The following is a 23,676-nucleotide window of genomic DNA, read 5'->3' as shown; positions in this document are numbered from 1 at the left end:
TTGTTTTTTATCAATTGTTTTTAGTTGCATTTACAGTTGAATAATTAAAATTTCTTTATATTTGTATTTGATGAATTATTATTTTATATTTTATATTTTACAACTTTTAACTTTTTATTTTCTTTCATTTTGTTATTGCAAGTTTGTTCAATGCTTTTCTTTGTGTAAAATGATTGGATAGTTTATGCAACAAGTTTACAATTGACGAAATTAATTATGAAGGATTGTAATTAAAGAAGATCTCCAAGCTATATCTATTATGCTCGAAAATATTTTTAAAAATTAATATTTTAAAAGGAAATATAATGCCATAGGAATTTTTTATTTTTTGAAAAAAATATTTTTAAAAGGCATTTAGTTCGTGAAATCTAATTTTTTTCTTTCGAAATTTAACTTTTTTTATTTGATTCTTTAGTTTGATCGGAGAATTTTCCCTAAAATCATGAATCTTTCATTTTCATCAATGTCAAAAATAGGAAAATTAGGGAAATAAAAGGCTTTTCTCTTCCTAGGGTTTTTTAGATTCACGAGGGAAAATGAAAATTTTTTTGGTTTGCTCTCACTTAATTACATTTTTAGATTATATAGACAACGTTATTTACTTTAAAAATGTAATAATTTTTTATAAGATATTATAAAAATAAAATTTTCTTAATATATTTTAAATACAGATCACATTTATGACATAAAAAAAATGTGATCTTTGTTATTTTCAGAAAATGTATTATAAAAGAAATTATTTCTCGAAGTAATTTCAATAAAGATTATATATTTAAATTAAAAACATGATATTTGTTGAAAATATATTATGAAAAAGTTTATATATTTTTTTTATAGTTTTGACAAAAATTATATTTTTCTTTTTAAAAATATGATAGTTTTTTTAAAAATATAACAAAAATCACGTCTTTAATCTTAAAAATATGATCATTATTTAAAATATATTAAGCAAAATTTTATTTTTTTGAATTAGATAGTTTAAACCAAGACAACATTTTTAATATTAAAATACAATTTTTGTTGAAAATATATTATTAAAAAATTTATTTCCCCTAACAAAGAAAAAGAATAATTTTTTTTTTAGGAAAAGACGATATTTTGTTGCAAAAAAAAAAAAAAAAAAGTTGTCTTTTGAATGCTTACTACGTTTTCTTGCTTCAAAACATTATCTATAAAAATGGTCTTCTTCTTAACATTTATGGCCATCATCTAACATCAATGCTTATGTGTACCATCTATTTTGAAAAAATAAAATTCAAAATCTTTTGTTATATTCCATTCACGAAGCTATCTTGTCTCATGATTCATACTTTTTTTTCTATTTTCTTAATTGTAAAAATTAAAATGAACTTATATTCCATAATATGATATTCTTCTATCATTATTTTAATAATTTTCAACAACCACAAGTTTTACTATAGAGTTTTATATATTATTTTGTCTTTATATTTTTATAAATTTTGTAGTATACAAGAAGACGTTTTTTAAAAGGAAATTATTATTTTATTTTTTAAATAAATAAATTAATTTAAAAAATTTAAAAATATTTAACTAAATATATAAATGATTAACAATTAATAATCCTATAAAACGTTAAATAAATAAGTTATTTATTATATGTTTTCATGGCTTTCATGTGTTATTCACTTGTTATCAAAGATAATATAATAAAAAATTTTATTAGGTAATCGTATATTCCTCTAACTAAATACAAAAATTTTACATTATCTAAAATTAGCAAACCCCACGAATCACTCATTTTTTTTTAATATAACTTTTTTAAAATAATTTTCCTTATTGAAATTTAAAAGTCTTTGAACCAAATATCCCTTAGCAATTAGCCAATTTTGATGGATATTGAATACTCTCCTTTTTGTTGTTCTTATGTTTCTTACTGTTGAAATATTATAACTCAATCTTTCAATGATAAAATCAATGAACATCAGTAATTGGTGTAAATAATTTACTTGTTTTATTTTGTAAGTTTTTGGTTTTCTTTTATTCAAATTTTAATATGTAATTTCTATGTTGTTATTATTAGTTCATATGAGTTTAAAAATCATTTTTTAAATATGACTTTATATCTGTAATATATTAGGAGGAATCAAATCATCATTAAAAGATTATTTTTAAAAAATATAAAGTTTAAATTTCAGTATTTATAATTTTTTTATTCTTAAATTATGATTTTTTTTGTAAAAAAAATAAATTTAGTGATGTAAGAAATTTAATGGATGATGTAATCAACAAATTGTATGAAGATAATTAGTATAGCATCATAAATTAAATTCTCTTTCTCTTATATGTCTTTGTTCTTAACCGTTGCATAACATGGGTTTAAAATTAGTGAATATAAATTTCAATAAATGAACATTTCTAAGTAATTATTAAAGTTAGTTAAAATTTTATTTTAAGAAATATCTTTATTTATGTATTGTTTTCATTAAAACATGAAATAAAAATTGAAAATTGTTTGAAATGATAGAAAATTATTTTTTTTTATAATTCAAAACTTGATAAATTCTATATTATTATAGATAATGACCTTTTCTAATAATTGTAACGAAATTCCACCTAATTATAGTGCAAGTAAGAACATTAAAAAAGAAAAATAAAAAAAAGGTAGTCATCAAAATGGAAAAATGACAAAGTCTAACAAAAATTGGGAAATATCAAATTATGGAATAAAATAAAATTTTGATACATAGGGGAGGAATTTTGCAACAAAAAAAAAAAAAAAGAGTAGAGAGAAATTTAGGGTCTTTGGGTTTAAATTAATGTTATTGATTTTGTTTCAAAAATGCAAAAAAAAAAAAAAAATTCTAGCTAGGGTTAGGTTTTTTTTTTTTTTTTTTTTTTTTTTCACATTGAACACATTTCTTTTTTTTTTTTTTTATTATTATTATTATGATCATGAAGATCTAGGCTTTTGCCCTTTGGGTTGCTTTTATAATGTTCATTGACTATAGAATTTATTTATACAAAGTTAGGTGAAAAAATTAAATTTTAAGTTAAAGTCAATTTTAGTACATTAGTAATTACCAACAACCGTTAGGTGTGATCCATATTTGTGAGCAAACTTTTGTTGCTATAGCATTTTCAATTCAATTTAAGAAGAAATTTAATGGTCCTTAAAATTTACTTTAATATATAAATTAACGAACGTAAAAAAAATATTTTATCTTTCAAGTCATGATCAAGATATGTCATATTTTACAAAAATCGTGAATTTGAAAGTAACATGAACAAAAGGCTAACATTAAGACTTAAATTTAAAATTAGGTAAATTAATTATAACATGTAAGACTTACTCTCTTCTATTTATTAAAGAGTTTTCTTATTTTAAAAAAAATTGATATAATTTCAAAAAATTTTAATATATTTTTTATAAAAAAATGTAAAAAAAATAAAATTACGGGTGTTAAAATTTAAACTTTAAACTTATTAACTATCATTTTTTAAAAACAATTACATATTGAACTAAATTACAGATTTACACATTTTTTTCCAAACCTTTCAAGTTTAGCTTAATTATTTTCCCCTTAATTTCAATTGATTATTTTTAAATAAAAATATTATCTATTCCTATTTCAATTATTATTAATAAAAGAAATTAACCTATATAATAAAAAGTTTATAAAAAAAAAAAACAAGGATTTATTGGTCTAGTTTGCTAATACAATATTCTATACACTATAATAAGATCATACTAATTTTGGAAACCACAATGTCTTGGAAGCTAAGAACTATGTTCTCCCTTCATATACTAATTATTAATTGTTTTAAAAGGCATAATTTGATTAAGAGCCACATGTCACACATGTAAAACATTTTCTCTAATAAAACAAAGGGAAAAAATCCAAAATATTTCTATTTTACATAATAATCACATAATTAAATCCAGCTACATACAGCTATATCACTTTTTTTTTCGCCCCTTCAACCATTTTTTTCTGGCCCCATTTTCCACACTTTTCAATTGAATTGAGAAAAGAAAACTTCAACAAGAAAAAAACCAAAAATGGATAGAAACAAGAATGTTAGAACAATGAAAAGATGATAATTTAAAAAGAAATGTTGTCCTTTTAAAAATTTCCCTTCTTTCATTGTCATTTTTACTTAATTATTATTCTAATATTAATATTCTAATTCCCTTCTATATTCTATAATTATTATTCTAATTCCCTTCACCTAAGCTTATCTCACCGCAAAAAATTTTTTATATACTAAAGTTTAGTTATACTGACGATTAAATTTCGTTAATAAAAAAGACTTTTACTAATGAATTTTTAATAGTGTCAGAATATATTATACTTATACTTATATTTTATTTAACCGTCAGTATAAATAATTTTTTTTTGATTATATATGATTATCCGTCAGTATAAATATATTATATATTAATAATTATTAACGTAACTGTCAATATAAGCTCAAAACAAAAAATATATTTTTTTAAGTGTTGTAAGATCAAATTTGCGATAATTTCTCTATAATCTCTAAAATTTATAATACCATATCTATTAAACATGTACTATAAAATAGGAGAAAAATTTTTAGTTTTGTAAATGGACAACTGAATTTGTGTTTGCTTTGTCTCATGGAACATTATAATAATGCTTCTTATTAAAAAAAAAAAAATGCAAATCTTACTAATATTTAATCCATTAACTTGCACGAAGAATAGAACATGCAAAGCATGTGAACAATTTCATCTAAAAAATGAAAAATAAGCAAGCTTATAAAGGCTAATAATGCGAATAAATTAAGGCATCTTGAACCCAATTTCAAATCTCAATTTTGAAAAATAATATTTAATAAATTTAATATTTAAATTTCAACATTTATAATTCATTTTCATATTTTCAAGTTTCGACCTTTTTTGTACAACAAAAAGCATCATAAAAAGCAAGACAAAAAGTAGCAAATATGAAAGAAAGTTTTTGTCCAAATGCTATAATGACAGACTCCATTTTACTAAGAGAAGAAAACAAAACACAGAAGAGGTGATTCTATTGTATAATTATTGATAAAGTATAGGCTTAACCAAAGAAGCATTCAACTCAATAATAAGCAGTTGCATTACTTGTCAAATTTGAGGTTCGAGCTGGTCATAAACATTTGGTAAGATTAAACCTAACTTTCTTTGTCGAGTAGTCAAAAAAGTTGTGACCCAAGTGAAGAAAAATATTTATACAAATTTTAATTTCGAACCAAAAAAATTATAGGTTTGAAATTTATTTTTTTAAATCTCAAATGGCTCGAATTCTCTAATCCTATTTAATTGGTTGCATATGCGCAAATGTATGCATAAGACTATAAACTTGAAGTCAAATAAAATCGAAATTTTATTTATTTTTATTTAATCTTGTGCATTTGATAGTCAATAGATAGTGAAATGAACGAGAGAATGCACAAGCTGTTCACATGAAAGTGCATGAGGGCACACGTGCACCCATGGTTAGTGCACAAACATGAACATTGAAGAGCAATATGTGCCAAAGAAAATGAGTAGATACACAACAATATTGTAGCCTAAAACACTCAAAATAATTCTAGAAGGCAGAGATACCCTTATAATATTACAAGCTGATCAGATTTTAGGATTCTTATCACATGTTTCATGGATTTTCTTATAGTCCCACTTCTTTTTTTTTTGCTTCACCTTTTCAAGTCTTAACAAAACAATCTTTTTGGCCAGTAGGAGTTGATCGAGTTGATATGAATTGAATACTTCATTTGCAATAAATTTAATTTTCGTTAACAGTATTTTTTTTTTTTTTGAGTATACATAAATCCAATATAAATTCTGTATGAGACCTACGGTCTATTTTGACTTGAATTAGAAAAAATTTCCCTCATCCTAATTTTTTTTAGCAAAAAAATAAAAATAAAATAAAAATCTTAGGAGAAGTTCAAAGCCCAATTTTATGTTTAATTGGTCTTTCCAAAAGATGGTTTGAAATTAAATGGGAAAATTTTGAACTATGAATTTTACTTAGAACACTTTAAAAATACCATATTTATATATTTAATTTCACAAACGAAAATAAAAGATGATCACATGTTTCAGTATTTTAATTAAACTATTATATGTTTTAATTTCATAATGGGATTAATAAGATGTTTTATTTTTGTTTGAAATTATTAAAATTAAAATTTTAATCACTGAAATTAAAATTTTAATATTTTATTAATAATTTTATTTTAAATTATTTTTTACTATGCCCTAAAAATATCTATTATCCTATTAATCATGCAGTTAAAAAATGTGATAAATTTTTTTTATATTTTTAACTTTTTATCATTTTTCTAATCGGAATTGCAAGGTAGAACACGTGGAACTATTAAAGAGGCACTGCCACGTTTCATTTTGGATTAAAGAAATGAAATTAATAAATTGCTTTGGAAAATGATTTTGTCTACTTTATTTTCCCTTATCGTTGAGCCTTTTGATACCTTCCAATTTCCATATTAAAATGCTACTTAAAATGATCAACTTTTTGTTTGTCTACTGAGAAAGAGAAAATTTTAATCCCTCTTGGAAACTGCTATTAATGAGAATATTATTATATGCAGCCACTAGACCAGATACCTTCCACCGCCAAAAAAAAAAAAAAGTTCAACTGAAGAACCAAACCAAAGTTATTGTTTTATTCCCTGAAATTCATCGTCTCAATCCATGATTTTTTCTTGAGATTCTGAAGAGAAAAAGCTTTCAATAAAGTGGGACAAAACTAGAAAGTAAGAAACCTATGGTCTGCTTGATGTCTGCGAAGGAATGTGAATGGAATATCTTTTGATGCTGATTTTTTTTTGGGAAAGAATAAAACCCATAGTTAAAAATGTATAGATTGGTACATTTCTTCAATAGAGATGAGAACATTTCATTAAAAATGTACAATGATTTTAGCTTTTTCCTTTTGTCATTTTCTGTTTTTATATGCTTGGGCTATGTTGGATGAGAATATTATGGAACTACTAATTTTTGGCCTTCAGATTTTTCAGTTTTTGAAACTTTGATGACTAATCTGGGCTGTCAGGCTGTAAATTAACACAGGCCTGGATAAGCTAGGCCTGAAGTTATATGAACATAATCAATGCGGAACTTGCCTTGGTTTGTTGGTTTGATCATACTGATTTTAGCCCATGAAGTTTCATAAGGTTCGGATGCTAAGTAGCCTATTGAATAGTATTGTTCATGAACTTGAGTCATACTCCGATCGGTACATGTAGCTATTCTTAAGAAATGACATTCGATAAGATTCAGATTCAAATTTTAGTATTTGCATCCTTTTCTCTTTTCCCCTACCGAAAGCAAAATGTTTCACCTGACTGCAAATATTAATTCAATCAAGTTTGATTGACATTCATATTACATTATTTATGCTGCATTGATCTCTTCTAATACAATTTGATGTCTGTTTTCAGAAGTGCGAGAACATTCCTATATATGCTAGTTCCCTGACATAATTTACAAGGCTGAAACTTTGAAGAAGGTTACTCTAACCAACTCTAGAAAATACCAAATGTTATGGTATTGTTTCTTTGTTTTCCCATGCTGAAAATTAGCTAGAACTGCCTTATTTTGATGATGTTGGAGAGAACTCATTCATCAAAAGACTCTCTTTCCTGGTCAAGTTCAATATCATAGCAACTTCTATGAATTTGACCACTTGCCATAGAATTTGATTCACAACTCTTGTAAAATAGGCAACAGATGATTGTGTCAAGAACAATAAGGAGAGAATACAAATAAGCAATCAGTAGCCCTTCCAATGCCATAGATGCACTAATCTCTCCTAAAAACAGGTAAATTCTTGTCACCCTGAATTGAAACAAGGCTTCAATTGCAACAAGGCCCAAGTTTGTGGGGAGAAACAACAAGAGAGCCATAGAATTTTTACCTTTTCTCAGCAAACAAGCCTTATAGATTGCTACATGTCCTTTACATGCTTCCATCCCTGCCACAACCAAAGCTAAGTTGCTAACCACAACTGTGTTGGCAAAAAAAGAGTAAAAAACGGCTCCAAAAGCTGGTAGAATTAGGCTGATATATGGTATCCAAAATGATTTCAGAGAATTCAGGGAAATGAAAAGGAGAGAAAAGATTGCTAAGTTGATGGCAATGATCATGACTAAGCTGCAAAGGTGCGTTAAGAGTAGAGGTTTATAAACTGATATGATATTACAAAAGGGCGCTTGAAGAGATGGTTTATGCTGATTCAAAACTTGAATTATAGATGCTTTTGCCATGATGAAGGATGAAACTGTAAAAGGGAGACTAAAAACAAAGGGGAAAACAGTTTGGGATTTGATCTGAGAGGAGAAAGAAAACCCTGCAAGATCAAAGATGGAATCAAATTGATCAGCATGATGGATGGTTTCAGAAAGTGGTGAATAGTATTTGAAAGGGGTTTGTGAAAGAAGGACAGAAGCTGAGAAAGGAAGCAAAAGGAGAACTGGGATGGTGGTGAAGTAGTGAAAATAGTTCAGGAAGGTATGGATTGAAGCTCTGATGATTTTTCCTGCACAATCCATTCGAACAGATTGGGGTGGTGAAGGATTCATTCCCCAAGTGAAAATTGTTAAGAGGAGAAAAAAAAAAACTACTCAAAATATAAGAGAGAGACATTGACATTTACTTCTTGTTTTCTAGATTTGTTTAACCTGTTGGGTTACTTTTTTTTACATCTCTTTCCAACCACCAGAAACTAACACATAACAGCCAAAATATAGGTCTTTCTTTGTATAATTATGGCTAATATTGCCTAAAATTAACTTGATTCTTATTTAATTGTTACAGTGTTTTTTTCTTACAGGTTTTAGGGATTGGAAAATTTTAATAGATGAATTGCAACTTTAAATATTTAATTAAAAAATTTTAATTTATATACAAGATTATATATTTTTTTCTAAAACATACTCATATCAATAGATAAAGGATAGTTTAAAACTATTATTTTAACACTGAAACAAGTCCTATTCAAATTTGCAGACAAATATAATTAAATTGTGAATTAAATATCAGGATAACATATTGATTTTGACTAAAAATCTTCAAGCAAACACAAATTCTGGCAATGGAAGGTGATTGGAAATGTCCTTATCTCCATAATTAAAAATTGAATGAAGATGAAAGGTTCAAATTATATTTTTAAAGGATGTGAAATAGCTCTTTGTACTTTGTATAGGTTGGTATTAGATCTAGAGAGTACCAAACACCATTAAACTTACCATGCTGATGCAAGGGAAGCCTAGCTATATAGTTGGGGCAAAGCTACATGGGCAATGGCCATGGCTTGTTGTCTCTATAATCTCACCAATAGCTAAACATTTTAGTGCTAATATGAAGATGCTTGCACCAAAATTAGGATAAAATTTATGGTGGAGTTTATCATATTTTGGTTGAAGGGTTTTCATTCACTAGCTGGAAGAGTAACAAGTTAAATGATGGTAGGGTTTAGAATGGTCAAAGTGTTACATAATAGTGAATTATTAATATTAATTTTTATTATCCGAACACATTTCTCAAACTTTTTTTTAAAAGATAAAATTGTAAGGATAAATTTTTTTTCTCAATGAATTTTAGAATTAAATTTTTTTTTTATAAAAATCATTATATTCAATTAATTGCATATTATAATTTTCTTTGTTTTAAAAAAAATTGAATGAAGATAAATTTCTTTTTTTTTAAAGGCAAGATGAAGAGAGATTTATTTACTCTAAGATCAAAGTAGATCATAAATCTCATAAAATATTTATATTGAATTTAAATATCGTCCAAAAAAATTATTGATAGTAAAACTCGAATGTAAATCTAAAAATAAAAACCATAAAATAAAAAGCAATTGTATGTATCAAATAAATTATTAAATTAACTATTCAATTTAGTGTTGTGAACTATTTAAACCACTAATAAAGAAAAAAAATATTAAATCAAATATTTACCTTTATCCATTTCAAATTTGTCTCAACATACAATGATAAAGTTCAATTCTCCATAAAAAAAAAATGATAAGCTTTTATTAAATTGATAACTCTGTAATTTCCCCAGAATGCCTAATTTGCCCTCACTATTGAACCAAATTCACAATTCATTCCAGTTTGACTTTACGATAATCAAATAAATCTTAAGGGTATTTACGTCATATCATGTTAAACAAATGAAAATTCCGAACTCTCTCCTCTGAATATTTGCTTTGAAGTTTCAACAACTCTGATTCGACTTTTTTTCCTTGTACAGATTTGCTATCGAAATTCTCATATTCTCCTCTGTAAGTCCATTTCTTTCTCTCTTTTATATCATTATTGTTTTTACATTTTTATTTCATTTTCATTTTTTTGAATAATGAGATCTGTTTGCAACTGGGGTTCTTGAGAATTGAATTGTATTAGGATTTTAGTTTCTGGGTCATTTAAATTTCAATTTTTCTTGTATTTAATGACTGCCCAGTTTAATATATAGCTCAAAGATAGGTTCTTTACTTCTAGAACAATAAAAAAAAAAGTGAAATGTTTGGTTGTTTAATGATTTTATTTTGGGTGATAAATTATTTATAAAGAAAAACTGCAAATTTGATTTTAATTACTCTGGTTTTCATTGAAATAATGCATATCAACTGCTAAATTTTATGTTTTTTTAAGCTTGACCCTTTGCATTTGGATTTTCAGAGGTGATTTGGTTGGCATGTAAGCAAGAATATATTTTAGTTCATTGTTGCATTTACTAGTAAATTGTCTAAATATCATTTATTGGTGTATTTCTTTCATAACTTCTTTATTTGATATATGAAGTGATCAATTTTTTTTGTATTTTCGTGTTTAGACGATTCAGGTTTATTTGCAAAGGATCCTGGGAGATAGTTAAGGGTTTAAGTATTATGTCATCTAGGCGTCATGTTCGTTACAGTCCTTTAGCTGCTGATGACGATGATGGTTATGATGGGAATGGTGGAAGGCGTTATGACCCAAGGTTTGATTATTCACCAAAAGCCTTTGATAAAGTCCCATGGAAGTCCATTGCCCTTGCAGTCTTTTTACTTTGTCTTGGATGCTTGCTTCTTTTTCTTTCGTTTTTCATCTTCACTGGGCATATGGGAGGAGAGAAATCGCAGGCCTATGGCCTTTTAGTGCTCGGAATTCTCAGTTTCCTTCCAGGTACACAACCTATTCAACAAATCCTTTGAGTCGGAGATTTCATTTAACTATTGAAAGCATTTTTCTTAGTTATGCTTAATTTACTTGTTTTCATAGTACCTGATACCATAAATTAATAATATTTTGTTACTGAATGATGAAATTAGTCAGGGTTCTCGAAGAAGAAAGTTGCTTGTAGTCCTTGGATATTAATTGAATGATGTAGCATAGAGCTGCTGTGAAATCATTGTTTTAATTGTTTAATATAAGCTGTTTGCTGGTCTGGACCTGGGTAGATCAATTGGCCAAAATGCTTGGGAAGTGTTATGAAATTGCTAAAGCATCTGATGGTTTAGTATTGGTCCTTGCTGGTGTGGTTGTTCGTAGGCCATAGAATGTTTCGTTTTCTCCTTTGTTTTCGTATTGCTGCACTTTGGGAAGTCTAGGTTGAAGATGACACAAACCCCTTTGTGTGGATGGCGGAGAAGGGATTTGAGTACTCTCCTTGTAGGAGGGCCAGAAGATCTCCCTTAAAATCCCATCTTTTTTCCCCTAATTCCTTTAAGTTGGGGAATTTTAGTGGGAGAAAATTCTTCCCTTGATGGAACTTTTGAATTTTTATTTTTTAAAGATGAATTTGCTTTTGGACTTTCAGTTTTATCCTCAATAATTTAATTGTTTTTACTCAAATACTAAGGACATTGTTGTCAAAGAGATGCTATCTATCATCTGCCTTAATCCTTTTCACTTCCCCCTCATGTTCATACATTATTTTTCTTCTGGCCTCCCTAACATACTGTGAGTTGTGAGGCTTTTCTGTTTCCTTCCCTTTTTTCAGTTACAGAGAGACTTAAACCATTTATCTGTTTCCTTTCCTATCATTATGACCCGCACTGAAACGAACATTCTTTCCTTTCATTATGACCCGCACTGAAACGAACATTCCTGCAATATGCATTACATACTGAATAGTGCACGACGATTGCAACTATGGAATATGATATGACACAACATATTAGTTTTCCTGCATTGCAGGACAAATAACTCACATAATGTATTCCAGAATAACTTATCAACCATCTTTCTGATGTCTCTTGAAAGCCTCTAGCAATCTGCTTTGAATTTATCTTTAGCTACTGTCAAACATTGAAAGAGCTTGACCAACACATTTTTTTTTTATTGATTGGAACTTCTATGCTGCAGGTTTTTATGAGACTCGGATCGCTTATTATTCCTGGAGGGGTGCTGAAGGATACCGCTTTGCTTCCATTCCTGATTACTAGGACGTGTCCTGTTCCTCGAGTTGATGCATGCCCGCCATCTTTTACACGAACTTCATTACCTTACAGTTAAGAGCTTGTCTAAAGAAACCATACAAGTCTGTAAATTGTTTAATTTTGAATGTAATCTGTTTGTTATTTTATTGATGTTCAATGCCACGTCATCCAAATCTATGACGCTTTTGCAACTAAAATTTATTTTATTCTGCCTATTATCTCCACTCTTATTTTTTATTACAGTACTTCGTTTCTTATTAAAAAAATGGTTTTTTTTTTTTAAATTTAAATCCTGATTTGCCCTTCTAAAAAAACAAAGCGCCTCGAACCTTAAAACTCGGAGGAGAGACAAAAAAGAAAAGAAAAAGGGGACATCACTGTAATTCCGTCAAAGCGTTAGGGGCAAAATAGCTCTCATATTTTCAGCCTGTAAGAGAAGAATCCTTCCCTTGTTCGCTCTCTTTCGCTCTTCTCTGATCGGATTCTCCAACAAATAAAAATGCTAGACCAGGCAATTCCGATCAAATCAGATAATTTTAGACTTACTTTTCATGATTTTAATGGTTCTGATTGAATTGATTTTTATTTTTTTCTGATTTTTTTGGTTTGAGAAAAAAATGGATGGATCAGGAGGAAGAGGAGGAAGTGGAGTGGATAATGTATTAACTAATTACAAGCTTGGAAAAACGCTTGGAATTGGTTCGTTTGAAAGGTTAAAATTGCTGAACATGCTTCGACTGGTCATAAAGTTGCTATTAATATTCTTAATCGCAGAATGATTAAGAACATGGAGATGGAAGAAAAAGGTATTTTTTAAAAAAATGTTTTTGGTTTTTAATTATCGTCTTTTTTAGGTTTTGTTTAGTTTTTGAAGTAAAAAAAGAAAAAAAAAACTGAGAATTAAAAATAAAATAATTTATTAGCATAACAAAACTCATGACTTTTTAATTTACTGTTTATTAATTATATTGTTCACGTGATTTATTTTTTCTGAATTACTTTTTTTTTTTTTTTGAGTTTGTTGTTTTGAAGGATTCAATTTCTGAGGTTCCTTTTGTTTATTACTTTGAATGATCAAATTTCTTTTTTTATTGCTGTTATATTGGAAATAATTCATTGAGTAAACGAAAGAAAAGAGAACTTTTAGTAGTTTCTCGGCCAATCTTTTGCATGAGTCATGGATGCTTGAATTCTTGCTTACAGTAGTTAAATTCTGTAGAATTATTGTTTGAGAGAGGCTTAATTTTTGCTGCAGTTAGGAGAGAGATTAAAATTTTGAGATTTTTTATGTATCCACACATCATACGACTCTATGAGGTTATTAAGACTGCAACGGACATTTTTGTGGTTATGGAATATGTGAAGTCTGGAGAACTCTATGATTTTATTGGTGAGAAAGGAAGGTTAAAAGAGGATGAGGCTCGCAAATTTTTTCAGCAGGTCTGGTTGGATATTCTTGTTTATGACTAGTATTTATCTACTTTTTTTTTTCCTTAGGAATTATAAGTATGAAATCTTTGTTCGGAAGCAGATAATTTCTGGGGTTGAATATTGCCACAGAAATATGGTGGTTCATTGAGACCTTAAGCCTGAAAATTTGCTTCTGGATTCCAAATGCAATGTGAAGATTGCTGATTGTAGCTTGAGCAACTTAATGAGAGATGGTCATTTTCTGAGGACAAGTTGTGGCAGCCCAAACTATGCTGCCCCAGAGGTAGGAGTTGCCCAAACTATGCTGCCCCAGAGATAGGAGTTTGTGAGTTAAAATTAATGATCTATTTCTTACATTTGTGGTCATGAAAAGGTGGATTGTTTTAGTCTTCTTTTATTTAATAGAAAACTGTTATCATGTTATTAAGGAATTTTCTAATGTCTATGGATCTCCATTGTTATAGGTTATTTCTGGGAAACTATATGCTGGACCTGAAGTGGATGTATGGAGCTGTGGTGTTGTATTATACGCCCTTCTTTGTGGCACCCTTCCTTTTGATGATGAAAACATTCCCAACCTCTTTATGAAAATAAAGGCAAGTGGTATCAATTTTCTATTTTCGTATTTCAAGATGTCTCTTAGATCTCTCTGACAAATAGATCTTGATTGCATATTTATGCTCATCTGATCTTCTCTTTGTTGTTTCTCTATCCTGTCAATAATTTCCGAAATAGATTTTCGCTTTCAATCCTGTTTCTTTCCTGCTTAAATCCCAAAAGTGATGATTTGGAATTGGCATTATTTGTCTTTCAGGGGTCTTCCAAGCCATTTTTCTCCTGGTGCTAGAGATTTGATGCCATGGATGCTTGTAGTTGATCCAATAAAGAGAATGACCATTCCTGAGATCTGCCAGCACCATTTGTTTCAAGCACATCTTCCAAGATATTTAGCTGTCCCCCCGCCAGACACAATGCAACAAGTGAAAAAGGTTGATTTTTTTCTTCTAAGCTCAACTTCAGTTGTAAATATGCTTATGGACTGCTATATGACATGATGTGAAAATTGTCCGTTATGTTCAAATAAATATACCTGGAGTGCATCTCCTTGTAAAATTCTGAACTCTTGCCAGCTTTTGGATGTAGTTTTGCTACACTGTGACATGGTGGTTTGTGTCACGGGGGAAACCTTTTGAACATTCACGCCATTAATGTTAACATGGGAAACTTTGTAATTTTTTAGTTCTCCTTGTTCGTTATTGGACTCTTGGAAATAGGTTTGCTCCAATAAGTTATTTCTCTACTAACCCCTATACCCTAACATCCTTTTTTATTTTTTTTAATACCCAACATCCTATTTTTTATTGGTGTCACAAGCCTTGCCTATATGCTTTCTGGATCATATCTTAAGATTTAGCTAGCTATTAGGTAGTGCCTGAGAACTTTTAGATATCTGCTACATTAGATATTTTAATACTTGTTGTCATGCCATGTTCTAGTATCTGATTGAAACATAATTACAGATTGACGAGGAGATCCTTCAGGAAGTGGTCAGGATGGGATTTGAAAGGAACCATCTGGTTGAATCTCTTCGCAACAGAATTCAATTCGAGGTTTGAACTTCTCCAACTCCTTATTTCCATGGTTTTTAGGCAGTTTCTTATTGCATTGAGTATCTTCCAGGGAACTGTTGCTTACTACTTACTATTGGACAATTGTTTCCGAGTCTCCAGTGGCTATCTTGCTGCTGAGTTTCAGGAAACTATGGTGTGCTTCTATTAGTACTTTTTCATTTTATTGCTAAACATTACCTAAAGCTGCCTCATATTATTGAAATGATTCTACTCATGAAAGAAATTGAGACTCATGATTTAATAGAGTCCACTCTTAAGTGATCTATTTCTGTTAGTTTAGTTGATTGACATTATCTTTCTTCTTCCTTTGCTGACTCTCACATACAGTTGGAATTCTAATTCGTTTTTTAAATCCATTTTTTAGGAATCTGGCTTCAACTGCATCCATCCAAATGAACCTACAGCTCCGGCTATTGGACACCGTCTTCTGAGATGTGCTGATTACCAAGCAATGGGTTTAAGAGGCCTTGAGAGGAAATGGGCTCTTGGACTTCAGGTTAAGTTTGTGATTTCCAAGAGGTTTTCCCACACAGAGCACTTTCTTTGACATTGATAGTAGTTACATTGGTGATTAGACATCAATTCATTGGGCATTCTGAGGTCTATACTTTTATTTCAAATAATGACTAGCCATATTAAAAATGAACTACAAACAGCTGGATAAATGTGGTTGATACTTTTACTAATTGAGAAGTTTGGACAATTAAGAATTTTTGGCTGGGTTTAGTATGTAGCACATGTATTCTGGAGTACCAGTACTGGGACTAACCTCTTTTATGCACCAAAGTTTGACATTGCACTGTTTTTAGTTTATGGTCTCGAGCCCATCCATGTGAAATCATGACAGAAGTTCTAAAAGCTCTGCAAGAACTCAATGTCTGTTGGAAGAAGATAGGGCATTACAACATGAAATGTAGGTGGCTTCCTGGTCTTAACGAAGGCATGGTTAACAAACCTGTGCACAATAATCACTACTTTGGGGATGAATCAACCATTATCGAAAATGATGGTGTTACCAATTCTCGGAATGTTGTTAATTTGAAGTGCAGGTAATATCTAACTGATTATCCTGATAGCAAACGGAATTTTTTGAGGATATCAGGGGTTTGGGGTTGAGAATAGATGATTTATGGTGCTGCTTAGTTGTAGATTGCTGAATGCCCTCAATAAATGTTCTAACATTTTTTTTGCTGCCATGGATGTCGACAGCTTTACAAAACTCGTGAGGAGCACCAGCTGAATCTTCAGAGGGTTCAGGGGCCACAGTTTCTCTTCTTGGATCTTTGTGCTGCATTCCTTGCGGGTCCTCTAACATGATAAGGCTATATTTCCAAAGACCCTTGTGCATGAATCTCCTATGATGCATGTGAATAAGAGCATTCTATGTATATGACTCTTTCTTTTGCCATTTTTTTGAAAATATCTTTTTCCTTTTTTGGTTTGACTAAACCTTCACCTTTTTGTTTTGTAACCCTCCATTTTAGATGGGTACTTGTGGAGCCAGTCCTCAACACTAGGGTTGGCGAAGGCAATATTACTGTGTTAGTCCAGGTTCTGACGCAGTTTGCCTTCATCATAACTAGGGTTTCCACAATGTTGTGGAACCTAAGGAGAATTTTTATGGATTATCATGATAGAATTAACCTTTGGTCATTTGGATCACATCAATCTGTTTTTCGCTTCTATATAGTTGGGCTTTAGTGGATGAGATGCTCTTTTATTTTTGCTCGAGCAAAAGCAACTGTAAAAGAATCTAACTAGGCTCAAGCGCAAACGGAACTACTCTTTTTTTTTTCATACCAAGTAAGAGAGTCTGTTAGTTAGAGAATCTAACTAGGCTCCCATCACCCCTTTCTCCTTTGATGACATTAAAAAATGTTTGGTTATTAGAAATAGGTCAATCGATTTTGGTTATGTTTTTTAAAGATGTTAAGTTATTGGTTTTTCAAGACCGAATCAATTGAATCGATCAGACCAATTGCTGACCTTTATAAACATGCTTGCCTGTCTCGGGTTTCAGTTTTTGGGTTCAATCTGACATTTGGAAGCATTTCTTCCACAGCCAGACTATGCTGGTTGGAGATTTGTGGGTGACATAATACTATAATAGAACTATGATGCCCAAGGATCAAATCTAGTGAACTTTGTCATGATATACTTGAAAAGAATGCGTTCTTTTGGCAATTAAACATCCATATACTTAGAACAAGGATATTAGGCTACTTAAGTATATATTGTACATTGAATAAGGTCAAAGAGGAATCGAACTTTCGGTTTTAACTCTTTCGATATGGAGATGAAAGTGACTTGGTCAAGCTTTGATCAAATCCGATAAAGCCAAATCCAATAAAGCCAAGACTAAACATTAATAAAAAAACCAGAAAAGAAACACTTTAATTTTCACATTATGTAGATATTCTTTCGTGCAATAAAATTTAGGTAAGAGAGGGGTTATTGTAGATTTCAAAAATTTATATTGAATTTACACATCGTTCGTCAAGAAAGATTATTTGTGAAGGAAATCGAATATAAATCTTATAAACAAAGCATTCAATGCTTAGTTAACTCAACCAATTTATGTTGACTCACATTATGTGGATATGAACAAACTTAGGATAAGCTTTACACCAGTGTCAATATTTGGGTGAGTAAAGCTTGGAATATAATTTACCCTTCTTTAGGGCCTAATTAAGTAATTATAAGTCATTGAAAATACTGAAAGAGAAGTTTCAAGTTAATGGTGAGTGCACTTCTGCCTTTTTTAACTCCAAAATTTTGCATTTTTTATGATCTCTCATATACGAGAAAAAGGGGAAAAAAATGACTAGATGCAAAATGTTGGTTACTAGCTAGAAATCTGAAAAATACATTTCATTGTTCGTTAATATGTAGATGAAGATCACCATTACATGGAATTTTGAACGAATATAAGTTATGAACAGCAGATCCTATATCAGTTAGTTAACAAAGACAGATGGGTGGAAGATCAAGTGAGCTCCAAAGAGATTCACCATCATTTCCTGTTGAAAAAGGCCCCATATCCACTGAACTTGAAGAATCAAACGAACTTTGTGGACTTTCCTTCTGTTTTTTCCCCATCATTTCTGAATCATTTCCTTTCTCATTCTTCTTGTTACATGCATTTTGAAGTTTTGTCAACAGTTCAGATCTTCCTTTCTCCATGACTTTTTCTGAACCAAGCTTTAGCCTTAACAACTCTGGTATCCCATTGAAAGCATAGAGAGAAGCTGAGAATTTCCTTTCGTATGTCATTCTCTTCACGGCAGCACTAATAGTCGAGGGTTCATCTCCAAAACAGTCTGGTTCCATTGGTGTCTCAATCTCTTCAGCAATCTGAAAAGCAGAATAGTAACAAGATGATCCAATATCATCCGCAAACTGGAAAGCAGAATAGTAACAAGATGATCCAATATCATCCACAAACTGGAAATCCAATGCCCCCATATCATGACTTTCTTCTCCATCTTCTCTTTCCTCTCCAATATCATCACCATCAACCCGGGAAGATTGAGCCGCATCACTGAAAGTGAAATTGGAATCCAATTCTCTCCTGGAAGAATCTTTGTTATCAGTTAAACATGATTCAAGACTTGTTGTCAAGTCACCAGCAGCATTTGCAGTTGTATTGTTGATGTTATCATTTGACATGGAATAATCTTCAGGATCATTAAGAAAATCAGGAAACTCACTATCCAAGAAATCTGTTGTTTCTTCTCTATACTCCTGAACTTGCTGCATGGGTTGCTGGTTGATAGGTGGTGAAGTAGGCAAAGGAGCACAGGAATTGTTCCTTGCTTTAAGCCTTTGGAGAAGGAGATTAGTAATCCTTGAAGAAAGAGCTGGGGTTGAATTAGATGATGGAGAACAAGGCCAGAAGTTTGTCCTCGTATTGGCACCCCGAAGCAAGCAAGCGGCCTCATCATAGGCCCTGGCTGCTTCCTCTGCAGTATCGAAAGTGCCTAACCACACCCTTATCTTCTGTATGGTGTCTTTAATCTCCGCAACCCATCTGCCTGATGGCCTTTGCCGGACACCAACAAATCGCTTCCTAGCTCTCCCAGGTCCTCCTAGTGCAGCTGTTGCTGCAGCTTCCTTCACCATTTCATCCCAAGCCATAGTTTGTTCACTAGCAACATTTTTCTCTTCCACCACTTCACCAACATTTCTTTTCCTAGCCATTATTCTTTTTCTTCTATTTCAGTTATGGGCAGCTGGCAGATGATTTTGCTGCTTTGGTTCTGTTCCGTTGGTCTGCATTTATATGAAAACAGTGAAGATCCTGTCCAATGAGAGGAGAGATTTGAAAAGGTCTTAATGTTTGTTCATACCTTTTTGTTCTTTTTTAATTCAGCTCCATATCAAAACAGATGGAAGTTTCTCACTCTCTCCTGGACGATCATGAATAAAAAAAAAAAAAAAATTCATGATTGATGCATTTCAGGCCCTGACCAAGTCAAAGAGGATCTTTACTTCCATTTGGTAAGTTCTAAGCACTTGTTTTTTTCAATAATATATTCAAATTTTAATGTGATAAATTTAAGCATGAATGAGTCATCACTGGCTATATACCTTTCTTCGTTTCTCTGTACTTTTTTTCTTCATCAGAACAAAGTACATTTTTGCAAATAATCTAATAGCCTTTTAACAGTGGAACATAGAATTCATCATTGTCTTGAAAGACACATATCTGTACCCTTTTTATTGTATGTCTTTGGAAAACCAGATTCATTTTAAAACCAGTGAAAATGATATCCAAACGATGCACAATAATCATTGTATTGACTTTCATAGAATTATTCATAATTTGATTTTAATCGAATTAAATAATTTAATTAATTTAATTAAATTAATTGATTGATTAATTAATTTTGATTAATTATAAAAAATTTTAATTTTTAATTAATTCAATTTAAAATTCGAATTAATTGAATTAATTAAAATTTTAATCAAAATATAATAAAACTTATTTATAATTAAAAATATATAAAATTATCCATTTTATTTCAAGATATTAAAGGTTTTAAGTTAATATTTTGGTATTTGAATATTTTTATTGGATGATTTTATTTAATTTGTTTTAAATATAAGAAATTAAAAATTAAAAATATAATTTAACTTAATGTATTTTATTATCTAATTAACCAAAAAAATTAATCGAATCGATCAAATTAATTTTGATTATTTAATTTTGTAAAGTAAAAAATTTAATTCGATTAACAAAAATAAAATAATATAATTTGATTAATTTGATTTTGAATAAATCAATTTAAAATTAACTAAATTGATCGAATGAACACTCTTATATTTACAAGTAGAGATTTTTTTTATTATTGTATACAGTAAATATCTGCTAGTAGTTTCCATATTTTAATAAAATCGTACAAAAATCTACATTTTTGTAATCATTAACTGTTATTTAGGGTGCAATTTAGCAGTTCCTCAAACTTTGAATGTGTTATGAGCTTGAAATTTAGTTTAGTTTGTTTATACGACTGTTGAAATAACATTTAATAAGTTTGATATTCAAATCTCAATATCTATCATTTTACTACTCTTTTTCTTATAACTTAGATTAATTTTATCATATAAGAATTGCTGATATAAAAAATTGATCCCGAAAATTCAATATATCCAAGCACTTACACATTCTTCTTTGATGAAAATGTCTTGAAATGGTATATAAATTACAGCAAAAGCACTCGGTTTTCCATGGAACTGTAATTTTCTTTTGAAACAACAGAACTTTGATAGTAGCAAATTATATTACATTCATAGTGTGAAAGGAAGCCTGCAATGTTACTTTCAGGGGCCATAAGAGGTCAAGAAAATTACCTTGGGGAAATAGCCCCTTGCACAAAGCAAATGAGCCAACGATAATTTGCTTTTGTCATTTGCTGATATATGTCAAACAAAACGATTCTTACAAAGTTTCCATCACCAATAAGCTTGTTCTAGGCCTATAGCCATTAAAGCTGGCAACTGACATTGATATTTACTTAATTATAAGATTAGTAGTAAGTTTTTGTTATCTTATTTTTTATCACATGATGGATCAATCTTGCTTACCATGTCAATCATTTTTACGGGGGTTTTACTCATTCAATTCTTTAAATAGAGAAAATGACATTTTGGGATAGTTCCGAATGAGTGCTTATCTATATAATGAGAAAGTATCAACCTATATTTGTGAACACTATTTTTAACTATTGATTTCAATAAATCTAAATAACGAAAGAGACATGTCAAAAATTTAAAATTAATGTTTAAAAAAATGTATAAAACTTGAACTGAATCAAGGATGTGTCCATGTTTACATTCAATTCTAACATTTTGTTGACAGCTATGATGATAAGATCGTTGAATTAAGATACCTTGTTGATCAAAAAATTGGAGAAGAGAGGTTTCTTTATTTTCCATGGCATTATCATTTCGAAGTGTTTTAAAAATATAGGAGAATTGGGTTTTAATCATGGTAACAAACTTTAAAACTTTATGTAAATTTGTGTTAACTCAGACCTTTGTTTAAAGAAATAAATTCATGTAAAACGAGGATAATCATCAACAAATATAATAAAGTACCGATCACCAGTTACTGAAGGAACAGGTGAAGAATTCCAAACGTCTAAATGGACAAGTCTAAAAGGAGAATTAGAAATAGAAGAGCTATTATTAAAAGAAATGGTTGGCTATTTCTCAAGTTGATAGTGCAAATAATTAAAAGACTCAAATTAAGCAAACCCTAACAATCCACAAGAAACCAAGGGACAAAGTTTACTTGCGGTAGCATGACCAAGACGGAGATGCCACTTATACAAGGAAAGAGTAGTTGTTGTGGCGGCAAAGACTTGTTTAACAAGAAGATGAAGAGAAGCAAGCTCAAATCATTGTCTCACCTTGCGACCTGTCCCGAGAATCTTTTCCGTTTAAGGATCCTGTACCTTACAACCAGAAGAAGAAAAAATAACAGGATCACATAATTAACCGACAGAAATAAGGTTAAGGCTAAATGGGGAACACAATAGGTATAAGGAAAACTAAGATGTGAGTCAGAAGCATGGCCAATGTGAGTGATATGCTTTTTTTGTATCATTAGCATTATGGATTGAAGGAAAACATGATGTGGACATCTTATTTGTTATGATGGAAGAATTAAAAGTCATATGGTTGCAACAGGCAGAGTCAAAATACCAAGAAGAATTACCCAGAATGAAAGATGGTGCAAGAAAAGAGGAATTGGAAGAGATAACCTGTTTTTAAAGAGTCACAAGATTGTTAATAGTGAGAGAAGTATTTCCCTCAGAGGTAGCAGCTGTAATAGATGAAGATGATCCATATGCAGAAAACTTTTCCTATAAAGTAGGATCAGGGAGTAGAGTACCATCCATCAGAGTAAGCTTAACACTGGGCTTCAAAGGGGTAGAGACAGTTTCATTATCAGTAAGACCAGATTGAAAAAATAAATCAGATGCATGTTTAACCTGAGAAATAACTATCAGAATTAGACGATACTTCAAGTCCCAAGAAATAACTGAGATCCAAGATCCTTCATTTCGAATTGCTAATGAAGAAACTATTTTAATTCAGCAATGCAAGACTGATCGCCACTAGTAATTATCATATCATCCACGTAAAAAAGAAGAAGAAGAAGAACAACAATGCCCTGCTTAATATGTTGAACAAATAATGCCAAATCATTTGAGCTCGAACTGAGTCCTAGCTGAGTAATAGTAGAACTGAATTTGTAGGGACAGACAAGATTTTTGTAAGGTGATGGCTCTGTTGTACTGTTGTTTGTGTGACAGTAAAAAGGATAAAGATCACTAAGCATGGCCTTAGATAGAAACAAAACATAGAGGCTTTAATACCGTGTTAGAAAAGAAATAATACTGAATACATTAGCTTAAGAAAATACTATACATAAGTATCCTATTTATATACAAAAGACTTTCACTAACTAAGAAAATAAACAATCTCATACAATATCGTAATCATAGTGTAATCTTAAATATTTTTCTAATTATAATCTCATAATTCCTAAAATAATTACTTAGTATTACATTAACAATCCCATTTCTTATGGTTCACTTTAAAAGCATGGTTGCAAGTTATCAGAAAATACAGCTCAAGGCAACGAAAATGTCATATTTTTTTGTCAACCAGTTCAATTTTTATACAAG

At 30.0% G+C, this 23,676-nt stretch overlaps 2 protein-coding genes and 1 pseudogene across 4 annotated transcripts; 2 read left to right on the top strand and 1 right to left on the bottom strand.

Moving 5' to 3' along the window:
- Positions 1-10,151: 10,151 nt before the first annotated feature.
- Positions 10,152-12,640, top strand: LOC111316715 (transmembrane protein (DUF872)). 2 transcript variants are annotated; one of them, XM_089753398.1, is made up of 3 exons: positions 10,152-10,277; positions 10,829-11,160; positions 12,343-12,640. In XM_089753398.1, the coding sequence occupies exons 2-3, from the start codon at positions 10,884-10,886 to the stop codon at positions 12,420-12,422; spliced, it is 357 nt and encodes a 118-aa protein (XP_089609524.1). In that variant the 5' UTR covers positions 10,152-10,277; positions 10,829-10,883; the 3' UTR covers positions 12,423-12,640. The 2 variants fall into 2 exon arrangements, with proteins under 2 accessions (XP_089609524.1, XP_089609525.1); XM_089753399.1 differs by having other exon boundaries at positions 10,181-10,277; positions 10,838-11,160.
- Positions 12,641-12,789: 149 nt separating this feature from the next.
- LOC111316712 (SNF1-related protein kinase catalytic subunit alpha KIN10-like) lies at positions 12,790-17,140 on the top strand (annotated as a pseudogene). Its single transcript, XR_016333091.1, has 10 exons — positions 12,790-13,222; positions 13,672-13,856; positions 13,948-14,130; positions 14,312-14,469; positions 14,674-14,836; positions 15,368-15,457; positions 15,528-15,611; positions 15,843-15,979; positions 16,288-16,527; positions 16,688-17,140. The product of XR_016333091.1 is annotated as an SNF1-related protein kinase catalytic subunit alpha KIN10-like (transcript).
- A 573-nt stretch (positions 17,141-17,713) lies between these two features.
- On the bottom strand, positions 17,714-20,097 carry LOC111316309 (uncharacterized). The gene has a single exon (XM_089753397.1). It carries the CDS (start codon positions 19,676-19,678, stop codon positions 18,440-18,442), a length of 1,239 nt encoding a protein of 412 aa, XP_089609523.1. The 5' UTR covers positions 19,679-20,097; the 3' UTR covers positions 17,714-18,439.
- Positions 20,098-23,676: the final 3,579 nt, after the last annotated feature.

Source organism: Durio zibethinus, chromosome 24 (assembly GCF_047325235.1).
Source record: "Durio zibethinus cultivar Kanyao isolate XHJ-2024 chromosome 24, ASM4732523v1, whole genome shotgun sequence".
In the NCBI taxonomy this organism is placed as follows: Eukaryota; Viridiplantae; Streptophyta; class Magnoliopsida; order Malvales; family Malvaceae; genus Durio; species Durio zibethinus.
The sequence above is the reverse complement of the archived record's forward strand: the minus strand, read 5'-3'. Positions and strand labels throughout refer to the sequence as shown.

Bases quoted from the DNA above. Each gene is read 5' to 3' on its own strand.
- LOC111316309 (XM_089753397.1), bottom strand. From the start codon at position 19,678: ATGGCTAGGAAAAGAAATGTTGGTGAAGTGGTGGAAGAGAAAAATGTT.
- LOC111316715 (XM_089753398.1), top strand. From the start codon at position 10,884: ATGTCATCTAGGCGTCATGTTCGTTACAGTCCTTTAGCTGCTGATGAC. The intron at 11,161-12,342 runs GTACACAACCTA...TCTATGCTGCAG, and splicing joins AATTCTCAGTTTCCTTCCAG to GTTTTTATGAGACTCGGATC.